Source organism: Nicotiana sylvestris, chromosome 9 (assembly GCF_000393655.2).
Source record: "Nicotiana sylvestris chromosome 9, ASM39365v2, whole genome shotgun sequence".
NCBI lineage: Eukaryota > Viridiplantae > Streptophyta > Magnoliopsida > Solanales > Solanaceae > Nicotiana > Nicotiana sylvestris.
In genome coordinates this window covers 41081327-41100401 of record NC_091065.1, presented here as the reverse complement: position 1 = coordinate 41100401, position 19075 = coordinate 41081327, and the positions used below count along the sequence as shown (strand labels likewise).

General features: G+C 39.7%; 1 protein-coding gene across 1 annotated transcript; it reads left to right on the top strand.

Annotated features, from left to right (window-relative positions):
• The first annotated feature begins 10648 nt into the window (after positions 1-10648).
• LOC138877487 (uncharacterized) lies at positions 10649-11320 on the top strand. The gene has a single exon (XM_070157098.1). The coding sequence runs from the start codon at positions 10649-10651 to the stop codon at positions 11318-11320; it is 672 nt and encodes a 223-aa protein (XP_070013199.1).
• Positions 11321-19075: the final 7755 nt, after the last annotated feature.

Sequence of the window (19075 nt, the reverse complement as noted above, 5' to 3'; positions counted from 1 at the left end):
AAAAGGACTCCAGATCTTTTGATTATTGAGATGCATATATGCTAGACAGGCCACAGCTATCATGACCAAGGTACATTCTGGAGTCTGTAGACTGCATATGAGTGGATACGTGCTGGCAAAGAAGATTCTCCGAGTAAGTTATTATTGGCTCACTATGGAGCGAGATTGTATTAATTTCGTGCACAAGTGTCATCAATGCCAAGTGCACGGAGATTTGATTCATTCTCCACCATCTGAATTACACACAATGTCTGCACCGTGGCCTTTTGTTGCGTAGGGCATGAATGTCATTGGGCCAATTGAGCCATCAGCATCAAATGGGCAAAGGTTCATTCTAGTGGCCATCGACTATTTCACCAAGTAGGTAGAGGCTAAAACGTTCAAGTCTGTAAATAAGAAAGCGGTGGTTGATTTTGTGCACTCAAATATCATTTGTCGGTTTGGGATACCAAAGGTGATCACTGCAGACAATGGGGCTAATCTCAATAGTCATCAGATGAAAGAGGTATGTCAGCAGTTCAAGATTACACATCGTAATTCCACCCCTTACCGCCCCAAGGCAAACGGAGCAGTTGAAGAGGCCAACAAGAATATAAAGAAGATACTTCGGAAAATGATGAAGGGTTCTAGACAGTGGCATGAAAAGCTGCCTTTTGCATTGCTGGGTTATCGCACTAATGTTCGTACTTCAGTAGGGGCAACTCCGTATTTGCTGGTGTACGGCACCGAAGCAGTGATACCCGCAGAAGTGGAAATCCCATCCCTTCGAATTGTCGCGAAGGCTGAAATCAATGATGATGAGTGGGTCAAAACCCGCCTGGAACAATTGAGTTTGATCGATGAGAAGATATTAGCAGCTGTATGTCATGGCCAATTGTATCAACAGAGAATGGCAAGAGCATATAATAAGAAGGTGCGTCCACGGAAGTTTGAAGTGGGTCAGCAAGTGTTGAGACGTATCCTTCCACATCAGGCTGAGGCCAAAGGCAAGTTCACTCCAAACTGGCAGGGGCCGTTCATCGTAACTAGAGTGTTGTCAAATGGTGCTTTGTATTTAATAGATATAGAAGGCAAGTGTATAGAGATGGCCATCAATTCCGATGCAGTCAAGAGACACTATGTATGATTTTCTTTGGTTAAATTGTATTTGTTTGTACTTGGCATAGTTTGAAGATTGGAATGACGAAGGCATTTTTTATGTTATCCAAACACTTTATACCCTTTGTTACCCCTTTTGAGCCCGTGTTATTTTCTTTTACCACCCTCTTTTGGAATCAAGTTTAGAGTTAAAATTCCAATAAAAATGAAAAAAATGATGAAAAAGAGAAGTCCATTCCCCAAAAGTACAAACTGGGGCAACTCTTAGAAAGTAAAAAAAATAGAAAAAAAGAAGAAGAATTGTCAAAGGTCCATGCCCTAAAAAAATATAGAAGCTGGGGCAACTTGTTTTGAAAAAAAAAAGATAGAAAAAAGAAAAGAAAAGAAAAAAAAAAGAAAAAACATAAAGAAAAATGAGAAAATTAGTTAGGTCAGATGTTTGAACTACGTTCGACCTGATTCCTTAAAAAAAAGGATACGTAGGCAGCCTCACAGTTCGGTCCAACCAAATAAGAGTTTAGAAGAAAAAGAAAAAGAAAAATAGAAAAATCAAAAAACCCTCAGTATCTAAAACTAGGGCAAAGATTTTATTTCATTTTTAAAAGAGTCGATTCCAAAAGTTGTAAGTATACAACTCCGTCATCTTTAGTCTGTTTTGAGCCTCATGTCGGCCTTTCGTCCAACCCTATCCAAAAACCTTCCAAATAAAGACCTCCCAATATGCCTTCAAGAATGCCAAGAGAAGCATGCAATGAGCAACGATTGTCACATGACATATAACACTGTCAAGTTACTCACAAAAAGTAAGAAAAAGAAAAAGAAAAATGAAAGAGTCTTACTAGTGAAAACCCTCACGGGCATAGTAAGGCGACGGTAAGTAGAGATGAATAAATGAGAGAGGCTTGTTGGTGAAAATTCCTCGGGGCACCATTAGTCGAAAGTGAGTCGTGAAGCTGATGCAAAGGATTGGCACGGATAGGCCCGACTTCAAAGATCATAAGAATGGTAAAAGGAAATATTGGATTAGTTTGATAGATCAGGTCGTTGAATTCAAAATGCATGTCATGATCATTAAGGCTAGTTATTAAAAAGAAAAAGAAAAAAAATTCTACCTTCTGTCCTTCCGACAGGGGCATTTCTTGTTAATACTTGTTTCTTGCACCATTGTGTCCTCCACTCTGAGTCAGTCCTTGTCAAAACAAGCAAGAAAAGATTTCAAAATCTGCTACCAGCTTTTCAGTTGCATAAAGTAAATTTGGCCAGCACACTCAGTTGTTACTGTCAACATGCCTTGAGGATTCATGCAAAGGCTCCCCCAAAAAGACTCTTGTCAGCCTACTTGGCGCAAGCAAAGATAACTGGTGATTCTCTCTGACAGACAAATTGCTCAAAAGCAGGAAGTCATTCAAGATATCGAAAAAGGTCACCTAAGCAAAGATCTCCAGTTGGGATAAGGTTGTTTGAGCTACAAATACAAACGGTACTGGGTGTGAAACAATCAGAGTTGGTGCAGAACAAAAGTCTCTTGAAACCGACTCAAGCTGATTGAGCAGAAGCCAAGCTGCCCAAGACTCAAGGCCACAAACCGACCACCATTTTCAAAACTGACAATTTTTTCTTTGTGTGAAACAGGAACAAAGCAGTGCAAGGAAAGTGGTTCAAAAAAAAAAGAAAAAAAAAAGAAGAAAAAAAAACAAACAAAAAAAAGAGAAGAAAAAAAAAAAAAAGAGCTGACAACAGGAAGTTTCTCAAATCTTTGCCTTTATTTGTCTTGCTATTGTGCATAAAATCTTGCCATTGATCTTCACATTTTTCCTCCTAGGATAAAAAGTCCTAGTCTGATGGATTTTCCTTCCAATAAAAATCTTAGTCTGATGAATCTTTCTCCTAAGATAGAAAACCTAGTCTGATGAATTTTCTCCTAGGATAAACGTCTTAGTCTGATGAATCTTTCTCCTAAGATAAGAAAACCTAGTCTGATGAACTTTCTCCTAGGATCAAAATCTTAGTCTGATGAATCTTTCTCCTAAGATAGAAAACGTAGTCTTATGAACTTTCTCAAAGGATCAAAATCTTAGTCTGATGAATCTTTCTCCTAAGATACCAAAAAAAAAGGGCATAGTCTGATGAATTTTCTCCTAAGATAGAAATGTTAGTCTGATAAATCTTTCTCCTAAGATCCCGGAAAAAAAAGAGACCTAGTCTGATGAATTTTCTCCTAGGATCAAAATCTTAGTCTGATGAATTTTTCTCCTAAGATAGAAGACCTAGTCTGATGAACTTTCTCCTAGGATATAAATCTTAGTTTGATGAATCTTTCTCCTAAGATACCGAAAAAAGACCTAGTCTGATGAACTTTCTCCTAGGATCAAAATCTTAGTCTGATGAATCTTTCTCCTAAGATAGAAAACCTAGTCCGATGAATTTTCTCCTAGGATAATAATTAAAAAGAGGGAAGTCTGAATTCGAAAAAAAGAAGAAGGGAAGTCTGGATTTGAAAAAAAAGGGTCAATTTTTAGTTTTCTTGAAGTCATGGGGCCCCGCCTGGAGAATAGGGTCAGTTTTTACTTTAGTCAAGCTTAGTTTATAGTTTTTCGCAAGCTCAATCACGTTTAGGGGACGCACATCCTAGTCGAGTCATTAATTTTACTCTCATCATTGCATCCTTCATCACCAGCGCGGGTGATTTATAGTTTTGTTAACACTCACAGATGTTCCCAATATCAAACCGAGGCAGGAAAATTTCTTTTGTTTTGTCTGTTTTGTTGTAATTAGGCTCCCACCTGGAGAACAAGGTAAGACAACTCAAGTTTTAAAGGAAAGCAGTTTTGAAGGAAGACAACTCAAGTTTCAAGGGAAAACAGTTTTGAAGGAAGACAGTTCAAGTTTCAAGGGAAAATGGTTTAAGGTGTTAGGGAAAACAGTTTGAGTTTCAAGGTAAAGGAGTTCAAGTCTCAAAAGAAGACAATTCATGTTAGAATGCAATTCAGGTCAGCAACAAAAGAAGCTCGCGTCAAGAATGCGAGTCAGCAGTCTTTGATGATCAACAGAAGTTAGTCACAATCCAGAATGAAAAACAAACAAAAAGAAAGACAACAAGTGAATCCAAATGCAGAAGTTGATGAAAGATGTGAGCTGCTCAAGACAGAGCTCAGGTCACAAGCTCTGCATGTCCCGTCTTGGTTTGAAAAGCTGAAGAAGATTGAACCAACACCTGCAGCTAACAAGCATCAAGATTCAGATCAGGGTCCGCATGAAGAACCAACCAAGACTTAAGATCAAGCTTCAGAAGACTCATGATAGGAATCTTGTAACTCGTAGCTGATAGGCTTAGTTAGTCTTTTTCATTTTTTGATTATGATGTAATAACGGGACCGCGGACCGGAACCTCAGAGGAACGGCACCTCGACCGGCTCTCCACCTCAGTATACTCTATCACTTCATTCACTTCTCAACTACACGTGGCTTGATTCCTTTATAGCCAAGGATATGTAGGCAGCTCAGATACCAGGGCTCGGTCACATTCTCATTTCTCTTAGTTTTTGGTCTCCTTAAATAAGGGTCGGGTCAAAAAACCTGTCTAGTCATTCTTTGTCTGAAAACTCTTCGTGTTTCCAGTCAAAGAGGGGCAACTGTAGACATGTGATTTTTGACCCTCCCCAAGATTTTTTATATTTTAGAATGTAAATATTTAATTTAGGCCTAATATAGCTATTTTAATTAATTTGACTCTTTTACTTTATTTTATTACAGGAAAATAAAAATTACAAAAAAATAGTTTCATTAATATTTTTGTAGTCATTTTTAATCTTGAAAAATACCAAAAAAAATAATAGTTTATTTTAACGGTCAATCTTATTTTAACAATTTATTTTACTTAAGTAGGATTAATTAATAAATGAGATCGCATTTTTAATCTTGTTCGCAGTGAAAGAATAAAACTTGGGCTTGAGCAACCTATTTTTATGCCTAATTTTGGACATAGCCCATAATTCCTAGGCCCATACCCCTAACCTAATCCCTACCTCTATATAATAGTACCTAATCCCTAAATTAAAAGAGGAGGACACCTAAAAATCTAAAGAAAGGAGACACTCTGCAAAAGCTACAACGCCGCTTTCACGACCCCCCCCCCCCCCCCCGCGCGCGTCGTCTTCTCCAAGCGCCCCCCAGCGTAACTTCTGGATCTTCTTCATGGAGAACACCACAAAGCCCTAGAACTTAGCTCCATCTCCATAGCTCGCGCCGGACTCTCCGCTCCCCACCAGCGGCGAACTCCTCGTTACACCCAAACAACGACCAAAACCTGAAGCAGACGATCCGCCATTTTGGACCTGGACTTCATCTTCTCCATCGAGAACTAACAGCGGCTAAACAAAAGCCATCCAGCGGATCTCTACACACACACAAGAACCTACATACTTTGAGATTTCCTTGATGTAAAACTCACAAGACAACAACAAAATAGAGCGCATAAAACATTTTGTTTCATCTCCCTAATTTCAGATTTTCATTTCTCCATGAACGGAGTTTGTTGAGCGATTGGAATTCACGATGAGGCCCGTTGTTGAGTGTCGTCGTGGTTCCGGCGAGTCCCGAGTTTTCCGATTGAATATCGATGATCGTTTCTATTGGTTTTTGGCCGAAGCCCTTTCGAGGTTGTCGCGTCGAGTCTCCGGTGCTGATTCTGTCGCCGGCTAGTATGTTCAGAAGTACTACTCTTCATGTTTGATGAATCGTTTGGTTAATATTCTTGTTTGGCTTGCGTTGTTAGCGTTTTTCTGAAATTTTGTTTAATTTTGTGTCGTTTAGTATTATGTTATGTTCCCTTTGTGTCTTTTTTCCTAGCAAATCCCTGTTTGAATGAGTTTGTAGTGCATAATTTCTGGATTACAATGACTCAATTGGCTTTATATTTCATGACGATGCAAAGAAACTAGACAGAGGTACTAATTGGATTGAAAATCAGATTTACTTTAACGTACATAGCATTTCATTAACATGGTTGGATATTTATAGTATAGGCAGGAGAGTTAGTTTTGTTAAATAAGATGAGGAAATTCTTCCGGCTAATAATTGTTGTTTTGTTGTTCAGAGTTAACTGGAGGAAATTGTTTGTTATAGGCACTATTTTAACAGTGTCTAGGGAAACCATTTACAATGAACTTCGTAGTTTGCTTTAAGTGCGTTATTTTTAAAAGTTATCTTCCTAAATTCGGGTGTGCATTTATGTGACCCAAATCCAATTTTCAATAAGGTTAAACAGAATGTGTCGTGAACCACGAGTGCATTTATGTGACGTGGTTCAAGACGTGTTTTAGATGACGTTGAATCTTTTCTAAAAATAATAAATAAAAGCGGTTTTAAAGTTAAAATTGAACCATAGGCTAAAACATATATTAAAATCAAGTATCTAGGCCAAATATAACAGTTGAGCGACCGTGCTAGAACCACAGAATCCGGGAATGCCTAACACCTTCTCCCGGGTTAACAGAATTCCTTACCCGGATTTCTGTGTTCGCGGATTATAATACAGAGTCAATCTTTTTCTCGATTCGGGATTTGAACTGGTTACTTGGAACACCAATTAAAATATTCCAAGTGGCGACTCTGAATTGAATAAATAATCACATTTCGAATAATGTCACTTTAATTGGAAAAACTCCCTTGTACTACCTTCGGGTGTGTAAAAAGGAGGGGTGACACATATAATGAGTGATGAAACTAAAGTGAAATTTCGTTGTTGAATGTGGTTATAGACTTGTCATGTTTCCTAATCTTAAGTTGCAGTGGGACTTACTAATATTATGTTGGAATTTGACATATGTTAAACAATTATTTTTTTTTGAATTTTGAAATTGTGTTACACTCATGGTTCCAATTTACTTATTTTAGCAGTATTAGCTCACATTGCATGTTGTTCATTTTTTAGTTGGAATTGATAGATTAGTTTTGTTAAACATTTGAATAATGTTATGACACTATATTTATGAATATTAATTTATTTAATCAAACATGAATTCCATGATGTTCTTACAAAACATATATTTTTAGTTTTTGCAAGTATTTAAACTAAATATTATTAATTTAATATATATATATATATATAATATTATTTTTACAATATTAGTTATAAATATATGATTACTAATTAATGTATATTCACGAAAAAATATACATCTTAAATACCAAATATAATGTCAATTACACTTATAAAAATTTATAGGCATATATTTATTATTAACTTTTAATTTTTGATAAGTACTTAATTTAAAATTTAATCTAACAGTGTAATTACACTTGTGCAACCAAACAGTAAACTTGTAATTACACTGTAATTACACTATGACAAACAAATAAGTCGTCGTAATTACACAACTATGTAATTACTAGGCTGTGTAATTACTACCCTAGTAATTGCATCAATTCCAATTACAGGGTGACTTTCCAAACAGACTCTAAGAGCATGTTTGACTAAGTTTTTAGGAGGCTAAAATTATTTTTTGGTTAATAAAAAAAGTACTTATTTGAAAATCTAAGGTGTTTGGCCAAGCTTTTTAGAAAGTGCTTTTAAGTGTCAAATTACGAATAAGGACATGAATATATTTACTTAATAATTAATATTATAAGTAAATAAATAATATCAAAATTTTGTTATTACATGCAATAATTAAAAAAATTCATTTTATTTAAGTAAAATATGAAAATAAAATTTAAAAGTACTTAATTCTTTTAATATAAGTTAAATATATTAAAATTCCTTCAACAAATATAAAAGCATTCACCCCTAAAGTCACTATATATTAGAAAGTTTTCCTAAAAATAAGAAGAAATATTTATAAATTAATATCCTAAGTATTAGGTTTAAGGGTTATTTTGGTATATACTATATTTTGTTAAGGGTATTTTAGGTAAGAAGAAAAGCCAAAACTGCTTCTGCTTCTGCTTTTGGAAAGAAACTACTTTTTTCTGCTTCTCTGAAACTGCTTCTGCGTCTTCCCAAAAACACTTTTTTTCCCCAAATAAGCTTGGTCAAACACCTCAAATTAAAAAAAAAAGTGCTTTTGGGAAAAAAAACACTTTTTTCCCTTGAGAAGCTTGGCTAAACAGGCTATAAACCGTTGACCTTGGAGGACTGACGGCTTCTACGCATCTTAGCCATGACACATTCAATTATTTCTTTGTAAAGCAACTTTCGACATTAGGCACTCAAATCTTTTTCGGTTACACCCCGAATATATTTATATAATATATATGTAAATGTATATACCATGTTCATATAACATTATTGGCTTTAAAAGGGGAGTCTAACACGAAGGTAAAAGCTGTCATCGCATAACTAGGAGATGACATGCATGTCTAAGTTATACAAATAATATCTGTTAAGGAATATAAGATGAGATTACTTAAATTAAAATCTACAATAATTTATCCTTTTTCAAGACATTGGTAAAGTTGTTCGCTTACACCATTTAGTAGATTAATGTTCTCTTTCATTTTTTGGGTATTTTGCTATCGCATAACACTTTTATCAACTGTATGAGTCCAAATTTGACCAACCTCAACCTATGATGAGTACGACCAACGACCGAGTATCTTCGAATCGGCGTCCCGAGGGAGGCGACCTTAAGGCAAAAGTTGAAACTGTACGACCCTTGTAAAAATGTAAGCCCATTAGGAGACATTAAGAATATTCCGTCGAATATTCCTTGTATTTTTATTTCTTATAATTTCGAATGTTTTCTCTCTAGTATATAAGGGGAAAAACAGGACCTTGTAAAGGGGGCGAAATTCTGGGAAACTTATCCACCTCGAACAAAACGAAAACTTGGCAACTCTCTTCTTTTTACTTATTATTATTCTAGAGATTATTATCTTCAACTACGATTTACCCCTTCATCTTTGATTGATTTGTCTAAAAAAGTTTTAAATTCTTTTGAGTCAAAAAATTTGGCGCCGTCTGTGAGGATTTCTATAGCTTAAACCATAGTTCTCATCTAGATCCCTGAAGGTGATATTTACTTTTCTTCAAACTTCGTATAAACCAACAATGGTGGGAAAGGAAGCGAGGCTAAATGCGGTAGCAGATGTCTCGAATAATCTCCTGAAGTCCCTCAACGAAACCGGAACAGAAGACAATGAGAATGCAACATCAAGCGCTACACCGGAGAGAGAGATCTCACCTCTTCCACACGGAGATCTAACGATCTTATGCAAAAGGGGAACCTCAACATCCACGATGGGGGAAGCCTCACCTGCAGTCAAAAGGCTACTAGAAGAATGGCTAACGAGTGCTTTGAGCAACATGCTCGAGAAACCCACTCAAGGAGATGTTGAAGACGTGCCACCAACGGAAACCACAGATACCCCCGACGAGCCAAGTGCTACATGAACAGGTAACACCCGCACTGTTACTAATGCAGGTGACGATGCACTCATGGCCATCTTAAAGAAAATGGAAGAGATGGAAAATGAGAACAAAACACTCCGCGACCAAATGAAGGAACATCAGGAGAGGGTCGATAAAATACCGGGCACTCCGAAGCTATTACCAAAACGCGACGTGGGCCGATTCGTCGAACAACCATACAGTGAAGGGGCTACTCCTCATCCTATTCCAAAGACCTTCAAGATGCCGCCATATTTGAAAATATATGACGGGACCACGGACCCGGAGGATCACCTAATCCATTATGTTACTGCAGTAAAAGGCAATGATCTGTCAAAAGAACATGTACCGTCTGTGCTATTAAAAAAGTTCGGCAAAACTTTGACAGGGGGAGCATTGACATGGTACTCCCAACTACCAGCGCGATCGATATCGGCGTTCGAAGAGATGGCGGATAAATTCGCCACCGCCCATGCAGGAGCGAAGAAGGCCGAGGCTAGGTTCAACGATATCTTTATCGTCAGGCAAACGACGGGCGAGGGACGTCGGGATTTCCTGGCCCGATTCAACAAAGTAAGAATGAGTATACCGAACATGTCAGAAGGGATGGCAGTAGAAGCCTTTCAAAATGGGTTTAACAGGAATGGAACAAAGGCGACCAAAAAACTGCTCAGTAGACTCATGAAGTACCCCTCCTGCCACATGAGAAGAAATCCACAATGCCTATTGCGCCGAGGTAAGGGCAGAAGAGGACGACCTGAACGGATCGCTTCAGTGATTAACATCGATCCAAACCGAGACAAGGAGAGATTGACGTAACGATGGGCGAAGAGATCAACCACCATGTTTCAATCGAGAAAGGCATCAGCCTTATATCCGTACATCCAACCCGCCCCTCCGCGACACGCGGACGTCGTGCCACGACACACGGCACCCCTCCGAAACAAAAGAGGTATGCCTCCACTACTATCTGCTCATACTTTTTGTGTTTCCCCTTCAGAAATAGTGTACGCACTGGAGAAACTGGGCATAAAGGTGCAGTGGCTGCAAAAGATGAAATCGTATCCAAGCACCAGGAGGTCGAACGTCCTTTGTAAATTCTACTAAGAAAGAGGACACACGACCGAAGATTGCATAGGTCTGCGGCAAGAAGCAGTTAGGATGTTAAACCAGGGGTACTTGAAAGAACTGCTAAGCGATAAAGAAAGGGCCAACTTCGCTCGAGGGCGCGACCCATCTCAAGGACCTCCAAAGCCACCATCGCCAGTGCGTACCATACAAATGATCATTGGTGGCGGCGATGATACGGTAATCAACCATGTGAAGTTCACTAGCACTCACAAACTCAAACAGACAGTCGCCCATGAACGATATGATGACCTCGATGATAGTATCATCTTCGATAAGTCAGATACCAATGGTTTGTCTTTCCCTCATTACAATGCTTTGGTTATAACTTTACGCATCGCTGACACCGATGTAAAAAGAATCATGGTGGATGACGGAAGCGGCAGGTGTATTGTTCACCCGCGAGTTCTCATGCAAATGAGGCTCGAGAATAAAATAATACCACTTTGCATAACACTAATGGGTTTTAATAATGCAGTAGAGTGGATATCCGGAGAAATAGTGCTACCTGTCCTAGCAGGAGGGGTCACCCTGGAAACAACATTTCACATCATGAACCAGGAAAATGCCTACAACACCATCATAGGGCGACCATGGATACACGCCATGCGAGCCGTCCCCTCAAGCTTCTATCAAGTGATCAAATTTCCCACACCATGGGGGATATTCAACGTCCAAGGCGAGCCATGCACTGCCCAAGAATGATACCGGATCGCCCAAGATTGCACACACACCAAGCAGCTAAAAGGGGCAAGCGCGGAAGCATAACAGTCAGCCATGTCGGGCACCAAACCTGACATACAAGTAGAGGCCATCAAAGATCCTGACATTGTAGAAGCTTGCAGAGCAACCATGGAGGACCTTGATCCGGTCTAGTTAGATAACACCGACTGTACAAAAAAGGCCTATGTTGGACACAACCTCTCGGAGCCAGGTGAGTATCGTGAGTTTTTAACTAACAACGCCGATTTATTTGCTTTTTCCCACTCATATATGCCAGGAATACCAAGGGATATCGCCACACACAAGCTAAATGTCGATCCACTTTATCCGCCAATATGACAAATGAGGAGGAAGTTCAATGCCGCAATCAATGAGGCGGTCAGCGAAGAAGTTGATAAATTACTCGCCAACGGTTCCATCAGAGAATCGAAATACCCCCAATGGGTTGCCAATGTGGTCATGGTCAAAAAGAAGAATGGGAAGTGGCGAATGTGTGTCGACTTTACCGATTTGAACAAAGCATGCCCTAAGGACTCTTTCCAGTTACCCCACATCGACCAACTTATCGATGCAACAGCAGGGCACGAATTGCTACTTCTTGGATGCATACTCCGGCTATAACCAAATTCTAATGGCTGAAGAAGATCAAGAAAAGACGACTTTCATCACTCACCGAGGTACATACTGCTATAAGGTGATGTCATTCGGGCTAAAGAATGCAAGGGCCACTTATCAAAGGTTAGTCACCTAAATGTTCAAAGAACAGCTTGGTAAGATAATGTAGGTTTACATCGATGACATGCTAGTGAAGGCGGCAAAGAAAGAAGATCATATTAGTCATCTGAAGGAAGCCTTCGAAATACTAAGGCAGTACGGAATGAAACTAAATCTCGAAAAATGTGCCTTTGGCGTGACTTTTGGAAAGTTCCTCGATTTCCTAGTGTCACAAAGGGGAATTGAGGTCAACCCGGACCAAATCAAGGCCATCAATGCAATACCAGAAATACTGACCAACAAAAAGCAGGTGCAATAATTGACAGGACGGACAACTACCCTATCAAGGTTCATTTCACGATCCTCAGATAGATGCCATAAATTCTTCAATGTACTAAGGAAAGATAATGGGTTGCAATGGAATGATGAATGTATCGACGCCCTGAGAAAGCTGAAAACATATCTATCTTTGCCACCACTGCTCGTTAAAGCAGACCCAGGTGCATGCCTACTGGTGTATCTAGTAGTTTTCGAAGTCGTGGTAAGCACGGTCTTGGTACGTGAAAATAAAGGTACACAATCCCTGATTTACTATATCAGCAAAACTTTAATCGATGCCGAGACGAGGTACCCTCACCTCAAAAAACTAGCTCCGGCACTAGTCGTAGCTTCACAGAAGCTTAGACCGTACTTCCGATGTCACCCCATTATAGTGGTGACAACCTTCCCTCTAAGGGGTATCCTACACAAACCCGAACTATCGGGTAAATTAGCCAAATGGGCCATAGAACTAAGCGAGCACGACATAACATACCAACCGTGAACTGCCATCAAGTAGTAGGTGCTCGCAGACTTCGTCGCTGATTTCAGCACAGAAATATTGCCCGAGGTAGAACAGAAAACACTCCACACTTCTACACGTACCGACCTCTGGGGCCTCTAATGCCTCGGTATCGGGACTGGGACTTGTCCTCGAAGTCCCTACAGGTGAAGTAATTCTCCAGTCCATACGATGCCCCGAGATGGCTAACAACGAGGCCGGGTATGAAGCTTTGATTGCAGGTTTGAAGTTAGCTCTCAAATATGGCGCTCAACGACTCGTCCTCCACTGCGACTCTCAACTTGTGGTAAATCAGGTCACCGAGACTTTCCAAATCAAGGAGTAGAGGCTACAAAGATACCAGTCAAAAATCCACAAACTACTGCCAGAATTTGACGAATGCCGGCTCGACCAAATACCCAGGGCGCACAATATCGAAGTAGACGGCCTTGCTAAACTGGCTGCGACCACCAAGAATATCAACAAGGAAAACGTGGTCACCCTACTTCATTCCGCAATAGACCACGTCGAGGTACATTCTATAAACTTAACTTAGGACTGGCGTAACCACTTTGTAGCCTATTTGCAGGATGGAACGCTCCCGCAAGACAAAAAAGAAGCAAAAAAACTCCGGGTACAAGCAGCCTGGTACAACCTAGTAAACGACGATCTCTACAAAAGAATGTTCGGCGGCCCCTTAGCTAAATGCCTTGGGCCACATCGAACAAGGCGAGTACTAGAAGAAGTACACGAAGCGCACTGCGGCGCCCATACGGGAAACTCCTCCCTCGTCCGATGCCTCACCGAATACTACTAGCCCACCATGAAAAAAGAAGTTGCCGACTATGTCAGGAGATGTGAACAATGTCAAAAGTATGCCCCTATGATACACCAAGCAGGGGAGCTCCTTCATTCCGTTACTTCGCCATGGCCGTTCATAAAGTGGGGAATGGACATAGTTGGCCACCTCCCAGTAGGACGAGGTAAGGTACGTTTCCTTCTGGTTTTAACTGACTACTTCTCTAAATGGATGGAAGCAGGTGCATACACTCAGATACGCGAGCAAGAGGTCATCCCCTTCATATGTAAAAATATTATCTGCCGTTTTGTCATCCCCAAAGAAATTAGCTGCGACAACGGACCTCAGTTCGTCGGAAAAAGAACGACTGAGTTTTTCGGAAAGTGGCGCATCAAACGAATACTCTCCATGCCATACCACCCTGCCGCCAATGGTCAAGCCGAATCCTCCAATAAAGTAATATTGAACATATTGAAGAAGAAGCTTGAGGAAGCTAAAGGGCTATGGCCTAAACTACTACCAGAAGTATTATGGGCATACCACACTATGCCAAAAACTATCATAGGAGAAACGTCATATTCACTGGTCTACGGGACCGACGCAGTTATACCCATCGAGGTCGGGAGCCCAGTTTGAGATACTCCAATAAGAGCGGAACAGGCAACGATGAAAGTAGGCTACAAGATCTGGATAAAGTTGAAGAACGAAGATACATGGCTCACATAAGAATGGTATCCTAGAAGCAGCAAGTAGAAAGATACTACAACAAGAAAGCAAAGGTGCAACCACTCAAAGTTGGCGACTACGTTCTCAAGGCCAAAACACAAGCGTCAAAAGACCCTAATGAAGGAAAATTGGGAACGAACTGGGATGGACCATACAAAATCGTAGCAGCAGCAAACAAAGGAGCGTTCCAGCTAGAAACAATGGGGGGAAAACTACTCCAAAACAACTGGAACATCGCTCATCTCAAGTATTTCCACTTCCAAAAGAAGGCGTCACCTAAGTCGTAAAATTTTTCCCTTACCCGAGTTTTGTCCCAATCGGGTTTTCCCAGGGAGGTTTTTAACGAGGCAGCAAGGGGGTAGCCTTAAGAATCGACATGCTGTTCATTACCTCGACCCGTCGATACGACCTCCTGATCAAAGTAATGAAGGGACTACACAGATAATTGAATCTCCATTGTGTGTACGGAATCAAATGTCCATTGTATGAATGGAATCAAATCTCCATTATATGTGCAGAACCAGATCTCCACTATCGACATGTGATGTCTTCCTACGGGAATATGATCAAATCTCCAAAAGGTATAAGTTCGACCTCGTTCGAACTACGACAGGATTCTACTTCGACGATTGTTAGAAGCAACATCTCAATGGCCAAGGCCATCGACGAAAGTATGAGTTGGACCTCGTTCGAACTACGACGGGATTCTACTTTGACGACAGTTCGAAGCAACATCCCAATGGCCAAGGCCATCGACGAAAGTAAGAGTTCGACCTTGTTCGAACTACGACAGGATTCTACTTCGACGACAGTTCGAAGCAACAACCCAATGGCCAAGGCCATCAACGAAAGTATGAGTTCGACTTTGTTCGAACTATGACGGGATTCTACTTCGACGATAGTTCGAAGCAACATCCCAATGGCCAAGGCCATCGACGAAAGTATAAGTTCGACCTCGTTCGAACTACGATGGGATTCTACTTCGACAACAGTTCGAAGAAACATCCCAATGGCCAAGGCCATCGACGAAAGTATGAGTTTGACCTCGTTCGAACTACGACAGGATTCTACTTCGACGATTGTTAGAAGCAACATCTCAATGGCCAAGGCCATCGATGAAAGTATGAGTTGGACCTCGTTCGAACTACGACGGGATTCTACTTTGACGAGAGTTTAAAGCAACATCCCAATGGCCAAGGCCATCGAAGAAAGTATAAGTTCGACCTCGTTCAAACTACGAGGGATTCTACTTCGACGACAGTTCGAAGAAACATCCCGATGGCCAAGGCCATCGACGAAAGTATGAGTTCGACCTCATTCGAACTACGACGGGATTCTACTTTGACTATAGTTTGAAGCAACATCCTAATGGTCAAGGCCATCGACAAAAGTATAAGTTCGACATCGTTCGAACTACGACGAGATTCTACTTTGACGACAGTTCGAAGCAACATCCTGATGGCCAAGGCCATCGATGAAAGTATAAGTTCGACCTTGTTTGAACAATGACGAGATTCTACTTCGACGACAGTTCGAAGCAACATCAAAAGTACAAGTTCGACCTAGTTCGAACCACGATAGGATTCTACTTCGAAGATAGTTCGAAGCAATATCCCAGTGGCCAAGTCCATCAACGAAAGTATGAGTTCGACCTCGTTCGAACTACAATGGGATTATACTTCGACGACAGTTCGAAGCAACATCCCAATGGCCAAGGCCATCGACGAAAGTATAAGTTCGACCTCGTTCGAACTACGACGGTGTTGATATCCAATTTTTTCCCTATGTATTTTTATATACAAATACTTTCAAAATAATATATATATATGCATACATAAGCATACCCAAGTATTTTAGTATTTTTCAAATCTTTTGAAAAGTTTTTAAATCTATTTACTATCAATTTTAACAGTACAAAATCCATAATTATTCCCAAAATCATCAATTTTGGTGAATAATTTATTTTATTCCCATATGTATACCAACATATAGTTAAGATAATTTTTTATATTTTTACAAATTTATTTGGTATTTAAAAGACTAAATTGCATATAATTGCAATTATAGCCTTTTTTAAGATTAATAGCATTTCTATAATTGTAAAATTAGTTTCAATATTTTTAAATTAATATTTACGCATTATTAGTTGGGTCAGTACTTTTAATTTGTTTTTAAAATCAATTTTACTATTTTTATAAAATAAAAGGGAAAACTAGCTATTTAATATTTAGCTTATTTCTATTTCAATTACAGCCTCATTTACTTTCAATTTTAACCTCAATTTGACCCCAATTCCGCCCAAATTAAAACCAACCCAATTCCAATTTTAACCCAACCCACGACCCGATTTTAAATAACCCAACCCGTTCCCTACCTACCACTTAAATCTGGACTGTTGATCACTCAAGATCAACGGCCAAAACTAGCCCTTTCCTTTTTAACTCCTAAACGACTACCCTAATCTCCCTCATTCTCACCTGACCCACCGCCTTGAAACCCTTCGTCTCTCAAACTCTCTCAAAACTCTACGGAACCCTAGCCTCCTCCTACCCCTTTTCAACCGCCTTTCACCGGAATCCATGGCTTCTCAAGCCATGGATGGTTGGTACTCACTCCCCTCCACCACTCAAACTTGGATGTTCGATATTTTAAGGACCGACCCCGATGGCTCTCTTCATATCCTTCATCTGTAGATCTATGGCTTCTCCGACTATTATTCCAGCATGTTCAAGCAATATGAGTCTTTTCGACTCAGAATCTGACTTTCCTCAAGACGTTTCTCATTTCTAGGCTTTTCTCTGAAACCCTAAGCTGTCCGAGGTTCTTTACTTGCTTATTTTCTTAGATTTGGAATATGTCTGTGGTCTACTGAACTTTTTCCCCAAATTTTCTTTTCAAAATCATTTAATCTCGATTTAGGGTTTCTAAAAGGTTTCTTCAAAATATCTTTCTGATTCTTTCTGTTCTTTCTTTATGTGTGTTCGTCTGTGTTATGCTCGTATGACTTCTTTTACTACGCATGTACTATCCTTATACTTTCTTTTCTCTTGTACTCACATGTTAATCCGTGTTATGTTTTCCTTACTCTTCTACTATATGTGTTTACTGTGAGTTCTTTGATGTTGTTTGCTTTACTAGACTATGTTTATGTTATTACTAAGCATGATTCATCTTTTTTTACCTAAGAATTTGTTTAAGTTCTGCGTTTTTTTCTCAAAACGTGTTCTCTATGCTCTTGACTGTGTATCGCGTCTGTTTGTTTCTCATAAGTCTTTGGAAAAAACTCCTGAGCCTCTATCGAGTGGCTTGCCTTCTGATCTCTATCGTCTGACTCAATTCGAAACCCTAAGATTTGGGGATTTCTTGGCAATTTGATCTTTTGTGTGCGAGTTAGGGTTCCACTTTGGGACCCTGGACTCTCAGAATCATTGTGAGCCTGCAAACTAGACATGTATCCCTTTGCTTATAATTTTGAACCTTTCTTTGATTAATCTCTCTTCTAAATAATTTGACAATCCCTTCTGGTATTTACATATTTGTGTGCTTTATATATAAGGACTCTGCTTTCAAAAGGTTTTTACCAACTAATTGATTGATTCTAAAACCCTCTAACGGGGGTTTGATTGATTGTTATTGATTTTCTTTAATTAAACCTCCTTTACCTTTTCCTAACTTGGTTCATTCAAATTAAACTTGTAATTTTGATTTCCCTAGCTGTTTGATTGATTCCCTTTCCTTATTTTTCCACTCCGTGTACTATTGAACTTTTCCCTTAAATAACTTCTATGTATTTACCCCTTTTGTCTACTTTGAAAGGTTTTAATTATAAATTTCTTTCCTTAATTAATTTTTACCAGTTGGAATCAGAATCCCTTAACCAAAGGGAGACTGATTTCAATGATATTTCTTTGCCTTTCTTACTTGCTTCTCTGCACTATAAAAGGGGCTTCCCTTTTGCAATTTTAAGACCAGAGAACTTAACCTTGAACCTTCAGTTCAACACTTCGAATTCAATACTTTACACACACGCCTCTCAATTACAATACTCTTTCAATACTCTACTCTCTTCTGAGATCTTTTGTACTGTTTGCTTGCAATTTGGTTTACAAGACTTTAGCTTTCACTTATTTGTTTCCCTAAAACTGGTGTGTCTCAATTTTGATTTCAGCACCATCCCTATGTGTTTAATTTACAATTGCTCCACTCCTGTCTACTTTGTTGTTCATGTTCTGTACTGAATATGCTACTCTCTCTTTGCATCTGTTGTACATGTTTGTTGTGAATTCCCTATAACCCACTCCCTTTTATGTGTTTGAGTTAAGGTTCAGGGCATGACAACATCCAAATTGCTGCTTAGGTCTGAACCTGATCCTCAATGGATCCCAACTCTCAAAATTTGGCTAACAGGCTGGCCAGGGGTGTGCCAGCTCTCCTAATTAATGGGCATAACCACCTACCTGCCACGACTCTCCCTAATTGCCCCTCTATGCACTTGAAATCTCTCTTAGACTCTAAGTTCTGTCCCTCTCTTATGAGCCTTGCTTGGGACCTTGAGTTCCCTCTGAACTTGGGCATCTGAGGGCTGCCATTTCCACACTGCACTATGCTCTTAATTCTGCAATGTGTTTGGGATGTAAGCATTGCCCGGAGCCCTTTGAGACTTTTGGGAACTTTTATA

Bases quoted from the DNA above. Each gene is read 5' to 3' on its own strand.
- LOC138877487 (XM_070157098.1), top strand. From the start codon at position 10,649: ATGTTAAACCAGGGGTACTTGAAAGAACTGCTAAGCGATAAAGAAAGG.